This window comes from Peromyscus eremicus, chromosome 23 (genome assembly GCF_949786415.1).
Source record: "Peromyscus eremicus chromosome 23, PerEre_H2_v1, whole genome shotgun sequence".
Classification (NCBI taxonomy): domain Eukaryota; kingdom Metazoa; phylum Chordata; class Mammalia; order Rodentia; family Cricetidae; genus Peromyscus; species Peromyscus eremicus.
Genome location: NC_081438.1, coordinates 39,697,015 through 39,710,462, shown reverse-complemented (window position 1 = coordinate 39,710,462; position 13,448 = coordinate 39,697,015). Strand labels below are relative to the sequence as shown.

The following is a 13,448-nucleotide window of genomic DNA, read 5'->3' as shown; positions in this document are numbered from 1 at the left end:
CCACTAAGAACTCCCCCACCTGTCTGACTGAACTGCTCTGAAATCGGGAGCCCAGATAAACTTTCCCTCCTATAAACTGTTTCTGCCAGGGACTGTGGTCACAGGGGCACAAAAGGGACAAACAGGGCCTATTCACCTCACTGAAGCCTAGAAAACAAAGAAAGGCAGGAAGAAGCCTGGATCCCAGTATCCCCTTCAAGGACCTGGCCCCAGTCACCCAGCTTCTCCCCTCTTCAAAGCGTCATCATTTCCTGATGGTGCCGTGGGCTGGTGACCAAGCCTTCAACATATAGTTTTGGAGAGACCGCGTCATATCTAAACTACAGCAGCCTTAGCAAACTCATATGCAGTATTTCCAGAATGTTCTGGATGACCTTTTACAGCCATACTTAAAAGTGGCTGTCCGCGCCCCATAAGGTCACAAGGATTTTCAAATAAGCAATGCAATAATCCCTACCCCAGTTCGCCAGGCACCTAGCCAGGATTGGGTGTTATCTCCAGGAAACCAGCCACAGCTATCCCACAGAAGCAGGGGCTGGTAGCAAGCCTCGCAGAGAAGACCATGCCTTGGGGCACGCTGACGGCAGGACCCTCAATACAGCCAGCCTTCCACAACAGTGAGTGAGGAGCAAGCCCCCAACTCTCTGGGGGAAACCCCCCAGACCGGTGTGGCTGCTGCCCAGGTCACGTCTCAGAGAAGCACATCAGCCTGCCTCAGATCTTGAACTTGTAATAAAGAAGCAGAGCCAAGACAACAGCTCAAGGTACAGTGAGACGTCATTGGTGGCCTCCAGCCAGGTCTACAGCAAATTGATATGAGGACCTTCCTCCCACCAGAGGCTCCATCTTTAACACTTCAGCTCAAGGATGCCAATGTGACTTGAACTGTATCCTGTTACGTTTTATCGTTCCATTTGGTTCTAGTGCTCCATTCATTTACTCACTTGTCCAAACACTCACACAACTGATCGCTCCACAGTGAGCCATCTAGGTCCTAAAAATTATCAGAAATACTCTTTGGTTAAATAAAACTCAATAAAAACTTTAAAAGGAAATTCTGGGCAACCTACTGGATATGGCCTATCTCCTTCCCTTGCCTGTATGAACAGGAACATTTCACGGATATCCTCTATTTTAAGCTGGCTTCCGGGCTGCATACATTGGGCGCAGGGGTAAGGTTTACAAGGGGAGTCTTCCATCTCAGGCAAAACATTATCTGTGATCTGTTCCACCTGAAGCAGTAATACAAACCAGTGGTTCTCAACCTTCCTAATGCTGTAACCTTTTACAAAGGTTGACCCACAACCACAAAATTATTTCCTTGCTACTTCATAACTGTAATTCTGCTACTGTTATGAATTGTTATGTAAATATCTGATATGAGGGATATCTGCTATGAGACCCCCATGAAGGGTCATTTGCCCAAAGGGGTCGTGACCCACAGGTTGAGAACAACCGATATAAACTAACCTACCAGAGCCAAGTTGTAAAGATGGCTTTTTATTAAGCATGGAATAGGGGCTGGAGAGATGGCTCAGTGGTTAAGAGCACTTGTTACTCTTGCACAGGACCTGGGTTCATTTCTCAGCACCCACATAGAGCTCAAAAACATCAATAACTCTAGTTCTGAGGGATTTGACCCCTCTTCTGGCCTCGGTAGGTACTAAACACACATGGTGCACAGACATACATGCAAGCAAAACACTCATGCACATAAAATAAATAATCTTCAAATAATAAAAAAGGGGAATGGAATAAATAAGCTTGGGGGATTTGCTTTCAAATTTTAATTAAATTGAAGGTGTATTTTTCTTAGTGATCCTTTCAGTCAGCCTTAAGAAAGCATGTGGAAAGAAAAAAAAATGGAAGCAACCTGACTATCTACCAGCAATATATATAAATCAGAATACTATACAGCAATAAAAATTGATTAGCATGGGCTAACTATTACTAATTAATGAAAACAGTAACTATGACAACATGTATAAATCCAGACACTCTAGATAAATCTCATAGGGAGAATGCTGTAATACCACCAAGATACAAAAAAAGAAAGAAAAAACTGTATAAATCAGTAATTTGCAAAATATAAGCTGAAATATACATCAAGTAGCTAACTGTTCTAATTTACTCCACTGCTGTGATAAAAACAGCTTGTGGAGGAAAGGGTTAATTTGGCTTACAGGTTACATCACCACCCAGGGACGCCAAGGCAGGAACCTGGAGGCAGGAACTGATGGAGAGACCATGGAGGGACGCTGCTTAGTGGCTTGCTCTCTCTGGCTTGTTCAGGGCGGTTTCATGTACAGCCCAGGCCCACCTGCCTTGGCATGGCACTGCCCACGGTGGGCAAGACCCTCCTCCATCAGTTAGGGGTCAAGAAAATGCCCCACAGACATGCCCATGAGCCGAGATGATGACAGCCATTCTTCAACTGATCCTTCCTCTCTCTGGGTATCTCTGGTTTGTGTAAAATTTAAAATAAAAACTCCCCAGTATACACACTATGTGTATGTCACTTAAAAGTGTCAAAGACTCCACGAGTGATACACGTAACTGAGGATAAGGACTTAAGCTTTCGGCTCTCTCAGTAATATTTACTTCTTAACCTGGGTGGTGGATATGCAGGCATTCTTTGCAGTAATCCTTACAGCATCTCATAAATCCAGATTATTTCCTAATAAATTCTGCACTACAGCAATCCACCTGTCAAAAGGCTAATCCTATGCTCGCCACCGTAAGCAAGACCTGCTGCCTCTGCCGATGCGGCAAAGCTCCCACTGTTCTTCTCACAAAGACAACAGATCCTCCGTGCAGGGAGAATGCTATTCTAGAAAAACAAAAGCCAATTCTTCCCCTTTCAGGCATCTTCGTCGCGTGAGTCGTGTTCGTCCTTCACTTTTTCACATAGCTGAGATCAGACTGGCCCTTCCTTTTCTGTGGACTACAATCAGGTACACTACACACTGGGTCTGCAAACATCGTCGGTCACCTGCTCAGAGTCAGAAACACAGGAGCAGTGCAGAGGCATTGGAGCCCAGTCCAGTGCCTGGGCCTGGAAACACCAAACTGGATAGAGTCAATCACGGGGTGCTGTGGGAGCGGGGCGGGCAGTGGGGCCGGGCCACAGAGGATCTGCTGAGTTTCTCAGGAAGGGCTGCAGCTTTGTGCACACTTCCAGGAGGACAGGAGCAGAGGAAGAAGTGGGGTTACCATAGAGAGCCCACGGTAGGCTCTGGAGCATCCCCATGCCCGCAGGAGTCTGCAAAAAGATTTATGGCGCCCAGGTGATGAAGTTAGAGGGTAGGCTGGCTCAGCCAAGCCAGGTCATGAGGGATTTATACATGGGGTTAGATGCTTGGACCATGGACTAACTGTCTTCAAGCTGGAAATGGTACCAGGAGCCAAGTAAATCCTAAGGCATCAAGGTCTTTCTGAAAAGGGGACTAGAGACACTGTCCTGGGGACAGGATCCATTTGGTAGAGTTATCTGGGTCTGGGTGGTGGGGCTGAAGGGAAAAGGAATGTTGGATAATGAATGGCAGGCGACTGACATGCTCCTTGGCCCCAACCCACCCCAGATTAATCTAGTCTGTTGCTGGAAAGGGCGTACATGCTTACATTCCTGCCGTTCTATACATCTGAAGTAAGAAATGTTTTCTGCATCTGACTTGAGTGTTCCCTCGAGTGAGTCACACTCGGGCTGAGGCCAGAGCCCAGAGCTGATCTCCATAGCCATGCCACCCAGCCACCTGACTCTCGGCTGCCCGGGGTGGGGGGACAGAGCTGTGAGAGGTGAGTCCCCTCTTTCCTGTACATTGTGGCTGCTGTTTCTCTAAACTCACTACAGCTGGCCTTCAGCAAACATGTTCAGAGCTCGCAATGATCGACAGGGTCTCTCCTCCAGGAGTGAGCAATAAATGGATGCCACAGTAAGTACTTCACTCGTATCAGAAGCCATATGCCGCTCTGAAAATGGCTCTCCTATGCTCTCCCTAGGTCTTCATGATGACAAGCTTCAGGCTAGCCACAAACAACAAAATATACCTCATAAGTGCTATCAAAAAGGAAAATTAACTTCGCTAGACTATAATTTACAGTAAACACAAGTTTTAAACATTCCTTGCTGGGGATGGGGATGGTGGCGCACACTTTCAATCCTTGCACTCAGGACACAGAAACAGCTGTATCTTCGTGAGTTCAAAGTCAGCCAGAACTACATAGTGAGCCCATATCTTTAAAAAAAATTTTTTTTAAATCCCTCTTTTCAGTTGTGCTTGCTGGCAGACCGCCATGGGTCACATGATCCGAAGACAGCGGAAAGACACTGGTTCTGTGTTCCGCGCACATGAAAGCACGCCGTGCGCCTGCATGCTGTGGACTTCGCTGAGTGGCGCGGCTATATTAAGGGCATTATAAAGGATATCATTCACGACCCTGGCTGTCACAGTGCTCCCTGCCTGAAAGTGGTCTTTCGCGATCCCTACCGATTTATGAAGTGGACTGAGCTGCTCATCGCTGCGAAAGGAATCCACACTGGACATTTTGTGAACTGCAGCAGGAAGGCTCAGCTGAATATCAGCCAAGTTTTGCCCGTGGGCACCAAGCCTGAGGGTACCCATCGTGTGTCGTCTGGAGGACAAGCCTGGGGACAGGGGCAAGCTGGCATGAGCCACCAGGAACTATGCTACATCATCTCCCACAGCCTGGAGACCAGGAAGATCCAAGTGAAGCCGCCATCAGGGTCCACGGTCATTCCCTCGGCCAACAGCGCTGTCGTCGGTGTGATGGGTGGTCGGGGCAGAGCTGACAGACCCACCTTAAAGGCTGGCCGTGCCTACCACAAGCACAACGCCAAGAGGAACCGCTGGCCGCGTGCACAGGATGTGGCCAGGAATCCTGTGGAGCGCCCTTTGGAGGTGGTAACCTCCAGCACATTGGCAAACCCTCCACTATCTGAAGAGATGTTCCTGCTGCTTGCAAAGTGGGTCTCACTGCTGCCCACCAGACTGGATACTACAGGGAACCAAAACTGTACAGGAGACAGAGAACTAGAACCCAGGAGCTAATAAAGTATGTCCTTTGGCTAATAAAAAAAAAAATCTGTGGATTAAGGGCTGTCCGCACAGCACAGGGCCTTGAGTTTGGATCCCCAGAACCTACATAAAAACCAGACTCATCGGGCAGACAGAAAAGCCTGCGGCAAGATAGCCCATGACAACGAGGCTTACCAAATTGGTGAGCTAGCAGTTCAGGGAGAGACTCTGCTTTAGTACATAAAATGAAGAGCAAATGAGAAAGACACAGGATGGCCTCTATCATAGGCACACACACATGCCTACACATTTGCACACACGTGTACCCATACACATGCAAATATACATATACACACTCACCACACCACACATATGTAAAAATAATACAAGTGCATTGCTTACCTACGCCATGTTTCCTTGGTAGACTACTCTGCTCCAAATCCTGTATTTAAAATGAAAGAGACAAAGATGAATTCTATCATTTAACTGAACTAGCAACACCGTGAATAAAGACAAATCATCTGGGCTAACACGTGGTGCCAGGACTTGAGGATGGGGCTAAATGCTTCCCTAAAGTAAGGAGGCTAGAACGGAAGAGGGCAAAGCAGAAACCATGAGCATCTGCATTGCTCCAGAAGTTCTGCAACAAGGTTGTGCCTATTTTATGTGCATGAGTGTTTGCTTGCATGTATGTGCACCATGTGTGTGCAGTACCCACTGAGACCAGAAGAGGGCGTCGGATCCCCTAGAACTGGAGTTACAGATGGTTGTGAGCTACCATGTAGGTGCTGGGAATTAAAGCCAGGTCCTCTGCAAGAGCAGCCAGTGCTCTTAACCCCTGAGCCATCTCTCCAGCTTAGGCTATGTCCTCTGTATGTGATCTTAGGCAAGTCATTTATTTGGGTTAAAAGCTTATTCCTCCTGTATAAAATGGCATTTGGGGAGAAGTTAATTCTAAAGACCTTGTCAACTCTAAAACACTGTAAGAATGCCAGACATAGTCCAAATGCTGGCAGTGCTCTCCTCAGGATGAAAGATCTCCCAGCTATTGTCTTTACTGAGCTCAGACATAATGTGCAGTGGTTTGAAAGAGAATGGTCCCCACAGGCTCATAGATTTGAAAGCTTGGTCACCAGCTGGTGGAACTGCTGGGAAGGATCATGAGATGTGGCCTTGTTGGAAGAAGTGTGTCACTGTGGATGGACTTCGAGGTTTCAAAACTCCTTCCTAGTGTCTCTCTGACTGGTGCTGGTGGATCAGATGTAGGCTCTCAGCTACTCGTCCACCACCACGCCAGCCTGGCTGCTGCTGTGTACCCACAATGATGGTCATGGACTCTGGAACCGTGAGCCCCAAATTAAATGCTTTCCTTCGTAAGTTGCCTTGATCATGGTGTTTTGTCATCACAACAGAAAAGTAACTAAGACACAATGTTATAAAGAATGTTAACACATGGGCTGGAGAGATCGATCAGCAGTTAAGAGCACTGGCAGCTCTTCCAGAGGACCCGGGTTCAATTCCCAGCACCCATGTGGCAGCTCATAACTGTCTGTAACACTAGCTCCAGGAGATTTGACATTCTCACATAGATATACATCCAGGCAAAATATCAATACATATAAAATAAAAATAAGTAAATCATTTTTAAAAGGAATGTTAACACAGTCTTTCTTGCCTGAGAAGCACCCCTAAGGTTCCCACAAAGAGCCTTAGAGGAGGACAGATGATGGCCACTGCTATGGCTTGAATGTGTCTCTCAAAACATGTGTTGAAAATGCCATCCCAAGCCAGGCGTGGTGGCACACAAGCTTTAGTCCCAGCACTCGGGAGGCAGAGGCAGGCAGATCTCTGAGTTCAAAGACAGCCTGGTCTACAGAGTGAGCTCCAGGACAGCCAGGGCTACACAGAGAAACCTCGTTTGGGGGCGAGGGGGGAGAAAAGGCCATCCTAGAGTCTAGAGAGATGACCTAGTTATTAAGAGCATTTGCTGTTCTTGCAGAGGATCTAGATTCTGTTCCCAGCACCCACATGGCAGCTTATAACCATCTGTAACTCCAGTTTCAAGAGACCTGATGTCCTCTTCTGGACGTCATGCATACTGCAAGCACAGAGCACACATACACAAGACAGACAACACTCATACACAAGAAAGAAAGGAAGGAAGGAAGGAGGGAAGGAAGGAAGGAGAGAGGGAGGGAGTCAGGCAGGGAGGGGCAGGGAGGGGAGGGGAGGGAATCATCCCCCAACTCTACAGTGTTGAGATGGAACCTTCATGAGGTAATGTATGTACAGTGCTATTGTGGGTGTGAGTTCACTATGCAGTGTGGATCTGTTATAAATTCAAGTCCAGCCCTCTCTTCCTCTGGCACATACTCCTTGCCCTTCTCTGCTTTCTGCTATGGAATGACTCAAGCACAAAAGGCCTCCACTCCTATACCTTAGACTCCCCAGCCTCTAGAACTAAAAGAAATAAATGCCAGTTCTCTATAAATCACCCAGTCTCAGGCACTTTGTTATAGTAACACACACAGTCACTAGACCTCTTGGGCACGAAAGGGTGCCTCAGGGCTGGTGAGCCCTGGTCATACAAATCTATACACAGGCACAGAGACAACTTGTTCTGACCCTGAGTAACTCACTGGAGATTCACAACTTCTCTGACAAAGCTCAGTGTCAACAGCTCAACCTGCCACTTCCAACACCTTCTCCTCAGACTAGAACGAGGCTTTCCTCCTAATTGCTCATTTTTCATTTTTGGCAGCTCTACGCTGTAATTATGGCAATCAGACACTACCAATATCCGACTTTCCTTACAGGCTGAAATGAGAAATGCAGTTGTGAGCCTGGACCAACGTGATTTGGAGCCGCATCATAGCTAAGGCAAAGCCACAAAGAGGAATGTCCTCCAAGAATGCCAAAGGGACCGTGAGATGAGGCAGAGACAGAGCGGGAGACAGGGATGTGACTTGATGGGCGGCATTTTATGAAACTGCCCTTGCCTCCAGAGTAGAAAGGCCACTGAGTAGAGAAGATGCCACAGCCAGACACTGCTCTGTCAGACCCCAGGTAAACAACCGTGAAATCCTGATGAAACAATTAACTTGGGAGAGTCTACTAAGACGGGGATGCTCAACCCCTTCTCTGAAGGGGTTGTTCCAAGCCGGGTTGGCACACCAGCAGACATCAAGAGGCCACACCTGGTCAGGAGACCCCCTCCCACTCTCAGTTCAGCCTTGCCAGGCACAAGGACACCACTGGCTCCCACCGTGACCCTCCCTGTCCCCTGCCTGAGGTGCCCGCCTCTTCTTATTAAGCCACAGAACTGGCTGCTGCTGTGTGGTTCGTGGGAAAACAGAATGTTTAGATGAAGCAACAGCACTGGACAGGATGACATGTCTAATGTTGCCCTTTTCCAAACAAGACCATCATTTCTCTCAGAAAACACGAAGCAATTTCCCAGGGCTCACGAGTCACAGGCCACAAAACCAGGACTAATGCCTGGGTCTTCCCAGTCCCTTCCTCCTCACAGCACCAGCCTGGAAGTCTTTAGAAAAACAATCAGTACAGCACGCAATTATGTACAACCAGGGTCACCTCCAACAATGTGGAAGATGAAAACCACCCAGAGTCATGGGTTCCAGACAGCGTCACTACAACAGCCCTGGACACCCGCCGGACTTTCCACCACCCAGCTCAGCGACATCAGAGAAGAGCAAACCGGATCCCATATCTTCTTATTTGCTGTTAAGCCCTGCAGCTCAGACTGGCTGACACAAAAGCCAGGGAAATGATTAGCTTTTTCCAACAACTCAATTTGTAAACTGTAAAAATAAAATACCCAAGGAGCGGCTGAGTTGGGTGGATTGAAACAGAACCAAAATAGTCTTGAGTAATTTCCCCTTCGAGAAAGAAAAGTGGGCTAAATGGAGGAATTGACAGGACATTTAAAATCCTGTCTTCCGCTCCCCTCATGAAAAGGCTTTTCCAAGGAAGAAAGTGCAGGGCTTCTTTTATGATCTCTGATGCCACAAGTTTCTTCCACTGACTATCAATATTAATCAAAAAACGCGCTCGCTATGAAGGCCGCACATCAGCCACTAGACAGACAAGAAAGAGATCAGTTATTAGCGCGTCCATCCCACACACCGCTCCCAACTCAGGCTCTACCTGGGCTGCAAGGTCTGAACAGTGACAATTCAAAACGGAATGCTTGCAAGTTGTTTGCATAAAAATGCTAGGAGGAGAGACTCAGGGGTAAGAGCACCGGCTGCTCTTGCAGAGGACCAGGCTTCAGTTCCCAGCACCCACGTGACACCTCATAACCACCTGTAACTCCAGTTCCAGAGCATCTGATGCCCTCTTCTGGCCTCTACGGGCACTTGCACACATGTGGTGAAAATACATATAGGCAAAACACTCACACACATAGAAATAAAATTTAAAAATCATTTTTAAGTACGCATAATTTCTAAATTCATTAAAAAAATTTTAATTCTCTGCTAATAACCCTTGCATAGCACATTAAACTCTTTATGAGAAAGCCTCAATCCTACCAAACACACACGTTATAATTAAAATGGAGCACAGGCTGAAAACACAGGACTCAGAACATTCGAACTTGAACTTCTAATAATCCTTTGTCCTTGGTAAAATCACATAATTGCTTTCAGGCCAAATTCCCTCTGTTTAACTGGGAATATCTATTTTTTTTGCTTAGCAATACCAGAGTCATTGAGAAGATCAAATTAAATAAAATGTGTTCAAATGCTTTTACTAGCCCTAAAGAGTCCTAACATGATAAGAAATTATTAGCATCATTTCCCCTTTGGAGGGATCCCATAGCACAGTTAGATAATGCTCTGTTGATCAAAGAAATATTCTATTCAAAAGAGTTTATACCAATTGTGGAGTGAAATGTCGACTCAATGGAGCCTTAATTAACATAACAAAATGAGTCACAGTTTTTAAATATTGTTTCTTGCTCACCTGTTAAACTGAGCCCATGCAAAGCTCAAGTGGTTTACACACACACACACACACACACACACACACACACACACACACAAAATTATCCAGCATCATCAATGATCAAAAATGGAGGTTCAGACATTTTGGAAAAGTGTGACCCACTCTGCCCAGCTCCCAAGCCTGGCTTCGGGTTCTGAGTGTCCAAGGAATCCAGCAGTTGGTCACCTGTGGAGTCCTTCATCTGGTCCTCAGGATGTCTTCCCACATGGATCCATCTTCCAGGCAGCAGTAATCAGGTTTTGGACTCTCCCCGCCCCTGTGACAAGCATCCTCTCACAGACTGGAAGATGAAGCCCAGGGCAGGAGACCCTGAGACTTGGCAAAACAAAGCTATACCCAAGTAGGGCTTCCCAAAGATCTCTCGGTATCAAAACCTTTTCCCCTAAAACGATTGAAACTAGTCGGTCTGTCTGAACTACTAAATCAGAGTTTTCAAAACACTCTGGGGCTGAGCATATGGCTCGGCGGGCAGGGTGCAAGCGGGGAGCTGGTAGAGCACAGACCCCCCCACCAGAGACCAGAAAAGCCAGGGTGCAGCGTGGGGAGGAAACGATCAAACACCCCTGGAGCACGCTGACTAGGCAGGCTAGCGGAAAAGGGGAGTCCTGGGTCCAGGGAGAGACCTCGCCTCAGTCTCTATGGTGGGGAGTGACGGAGGAACACACGCACACATGCACACACATGCAAGTGAGCACGCATACAACACACACGAGCCCACACACACCAAAAACAATCAACTGTATTCACAGCTTGCTGTTAGTGCTTCAGAATCCATACTGACAGCCAGAGAGACAGTTGAGCTGGTAAAGGGCTTGTCATGCAGGCATGGGGACCTGAATCCAACCATCAGCACCCACATAAAAAGCCAGGTCCGGTGGTGCATGCTGTCATCCCAGAGCTGGGGAAGCGGAGACAGGCAGATTCCTGGGGCTGACCGGCATGGCCGGCCTAACCAGCAAGACCCAGGCCAAGAAAGGAGCCTGTATCGAAGGCAAGGCAGGGCTGAAGGAGGCGGCTCCGTGGTTAGAGTGCTTGCTTGCTGCACAAGCCTGGGGACCTGAGTTCGAATCCCCAGGACCCATGTACAAACGCAGGTGTGGGTCTGACACCTGTAACCTGGGAGCTGTCAAGGGTAGAGACAGAAGGATCGCTGAGGTCGCCCCAGGTTCAGGGAGAGACCCCGCCTCAAAGGAATAAGGTGGACCATGACAGAGCAGGACACCCAACATCCTCTGCTGGCCTCCACGTATGCATGTTTGGGGCAAACAACTAAACACACACATGTACATGCCCCCACACATACACTGCACAAGTACACTACACACACACACACACACACACACATACTGAGCCCGAGGAACAACGTACAAGGCTGACCTCTGGCTCCACACTCACAACACTCACACAAGTATCCATATACACACATATACACACAGAAACAGATATTCAACAATATCTCGATTTGTACAACAGCAAAAGAATGTTAACTGTTAAGGATAAAATCTTTACATTTCTCATTAAATCTGAAAGAATGTCCGGGAAGTGTTTAGACTAGATGGCTAGGGAAGTACCTGGGAAGGCTTGACCTTTTCTTTTCTCTCTTCAGACACCAAAGCAAAAGCTAGGAGGAAAAAGAGAAACATGTTTACATTAAAATTAGCAGTCTGGGTTCGTTCTCACATTCAACAATTCTGCTTATAATAAGGGGAGGGGAAGACTATTTTATTTTAACAAGATACATTTTGCTCATTTCTTAACAGCTTCATTGCTACAAACAAGTATTACAGGTTTTCTTTATCTTAGACCTGAAATTTCTCATCACTGTAAAGCATCCTGGGCTACCAAGCAGGGAAACAAAAAAAAAAAAAAAAAAAAAAAACAGCAGAGCCACTAAAATCTTTATAAACAACCAAAAAATGTAGGAAAAATATTTCTTCAAATTCTTGCTTCAGATACCTTCTTGGCAAAGGAAAATTCCTGAGGATGCAGGGGCTGGTAGTCCAAATTCTCACCTCCATCTTCCCTGCCAAAGCAACAGAAGTGTCTTTGGGGGTGAGCTTGTTGTTTGGGGCTGTGGGGTTAGAATCGCAGGCGCTACCGTTCACAAGCCAGAAGGAGACCATGCAGAATCCTTCTGAAATTCCTGGGCAGGAGACTGAAGGAATTAAAATCATCCTCCATTCAGAATGATTGAGTGCTCTCAGTTCAAGTCATAAAAAGGCAAAGATCTCCTTAGAGGCACACTTAGGCTGAGCATTAAAAATAATAACAACAACACTATAACACAGCACTGAAAATGTGAAGCAAAACGCTAAAAGCCGAAGAGTCCGGCAGGGTAAGGGACAAAACAAACATTCACTGTATAATGAGTCTCTCCTAAGGAGATAGAGAAGAGCATTGCAGGGCCCAGGGTTCGGGTCCTCCAGGCAGCATCCCCAGAGGAGGTGGGCACCGTGCCAGGACAGGCACACGGCATAGAGTGTTCTAGGACACCAAGACAATAATGCAGCTTAGGAAGCATCGTGGGAGGGTCCTTGGGGAATGCCACTGTACCAGCTGGAGACAACCCAACCGCTCAGATCCCTCTAGCTAATCCATCCCCTCCCCACCACGTCCCCAGACATCCACTGCCTCACACCACCCGTTAACATTTGCTCAAAGGAAATAATCTAAGACGCGGTCACACTAAAAAGTAAATGACTAACACGGTTTAATCGCTTCCATTTCCAGAATGACATTTCAAAAGGCAGAGTTGAAACGGAAGCGCAAGCCAAGGGAGCCGCAGTGTGTGGAATGTGGATTAGGGACGACAGTGAGCGCGGTCCTGCGACTGCGCACTCGGTACACCCGCCCCAGTCCCCCACCCAGCCCTACCATTCATACAGAACTCAGCGCCAACGGGAAATACATATGTGGGGACCGTTCCTAATGGGCTCTGATTACAGACTCCACACAGACAGGAATATAACCGTATTGACTAACAAACAGCACGCCGACCTAGCTCAGTAACACTGAGTGGGAGAATGTCTTCATTGTTGGCCGTGGGGCCTCCCCACGATGCTGTAATCCCAGCATCTACATCGACTAAATGATTCTGGTTTGGGTCTCTCCTCTCCTTGAGGGCTTGATTAATTAATTATTAAAATATTTAATTTTCTTTTAATTATGTGTATCTGTTTGTGTCTGAGTGTGGGTTTGTGCACACGTGAGTGCAGGTGCCAGTGGGGACCAGAAGAGGGCGTCAGATCCCTTGAAGCTGGAGTGACAGGTGGTTGTGAGCCACCTGACATGCATGCTGGGAATCATGTGTGTGTGTGTATGTATGTATGTACGTATGTAGTAAGAGGCTACCTTACCAGGCGGCGCCTATCTAATCCAGTAGAA

The 13,448-nt window shown here is 47.3% G+C and overlaps 1 protein-coding gene and 1 pseudogene across 1 annotated transcript in view; one reads left to right on the top strand and one right to left on the bottom strand.

Moving 5' to 3' along the window:
- Nucleotides 1–13,448, bottom strand: part of B3glct (beta 3-glucosyltransferase) — a 93,947-nt gene that overhangs the window by 64,739 nt on the left and 15,760 nt on the right. Inside the window, exons 2-3 of the mRNA XM_059248978.1 lie at nucleotides 11,636–11,685; nucleotides 5,439–5,478 (exon numbers count right to left, since the gene is read on the bottom strand). Coding sequence (XP_059104961.1) covers nucleotides 5,439–5,478; nucleotides 11,636–11,685 — 90 coding nt within the window. The remainder of the gene's footprint in view (nucleotides 1–5,438; nucleotides 5,479–11,635; nucleotides 11,686–13,448) is intronic.
- LOC131897989 (large ribosomal subunit protein uL2-like) lies at nucleotides 4,294–5,055 on the top strand (annotated as a pseudogene).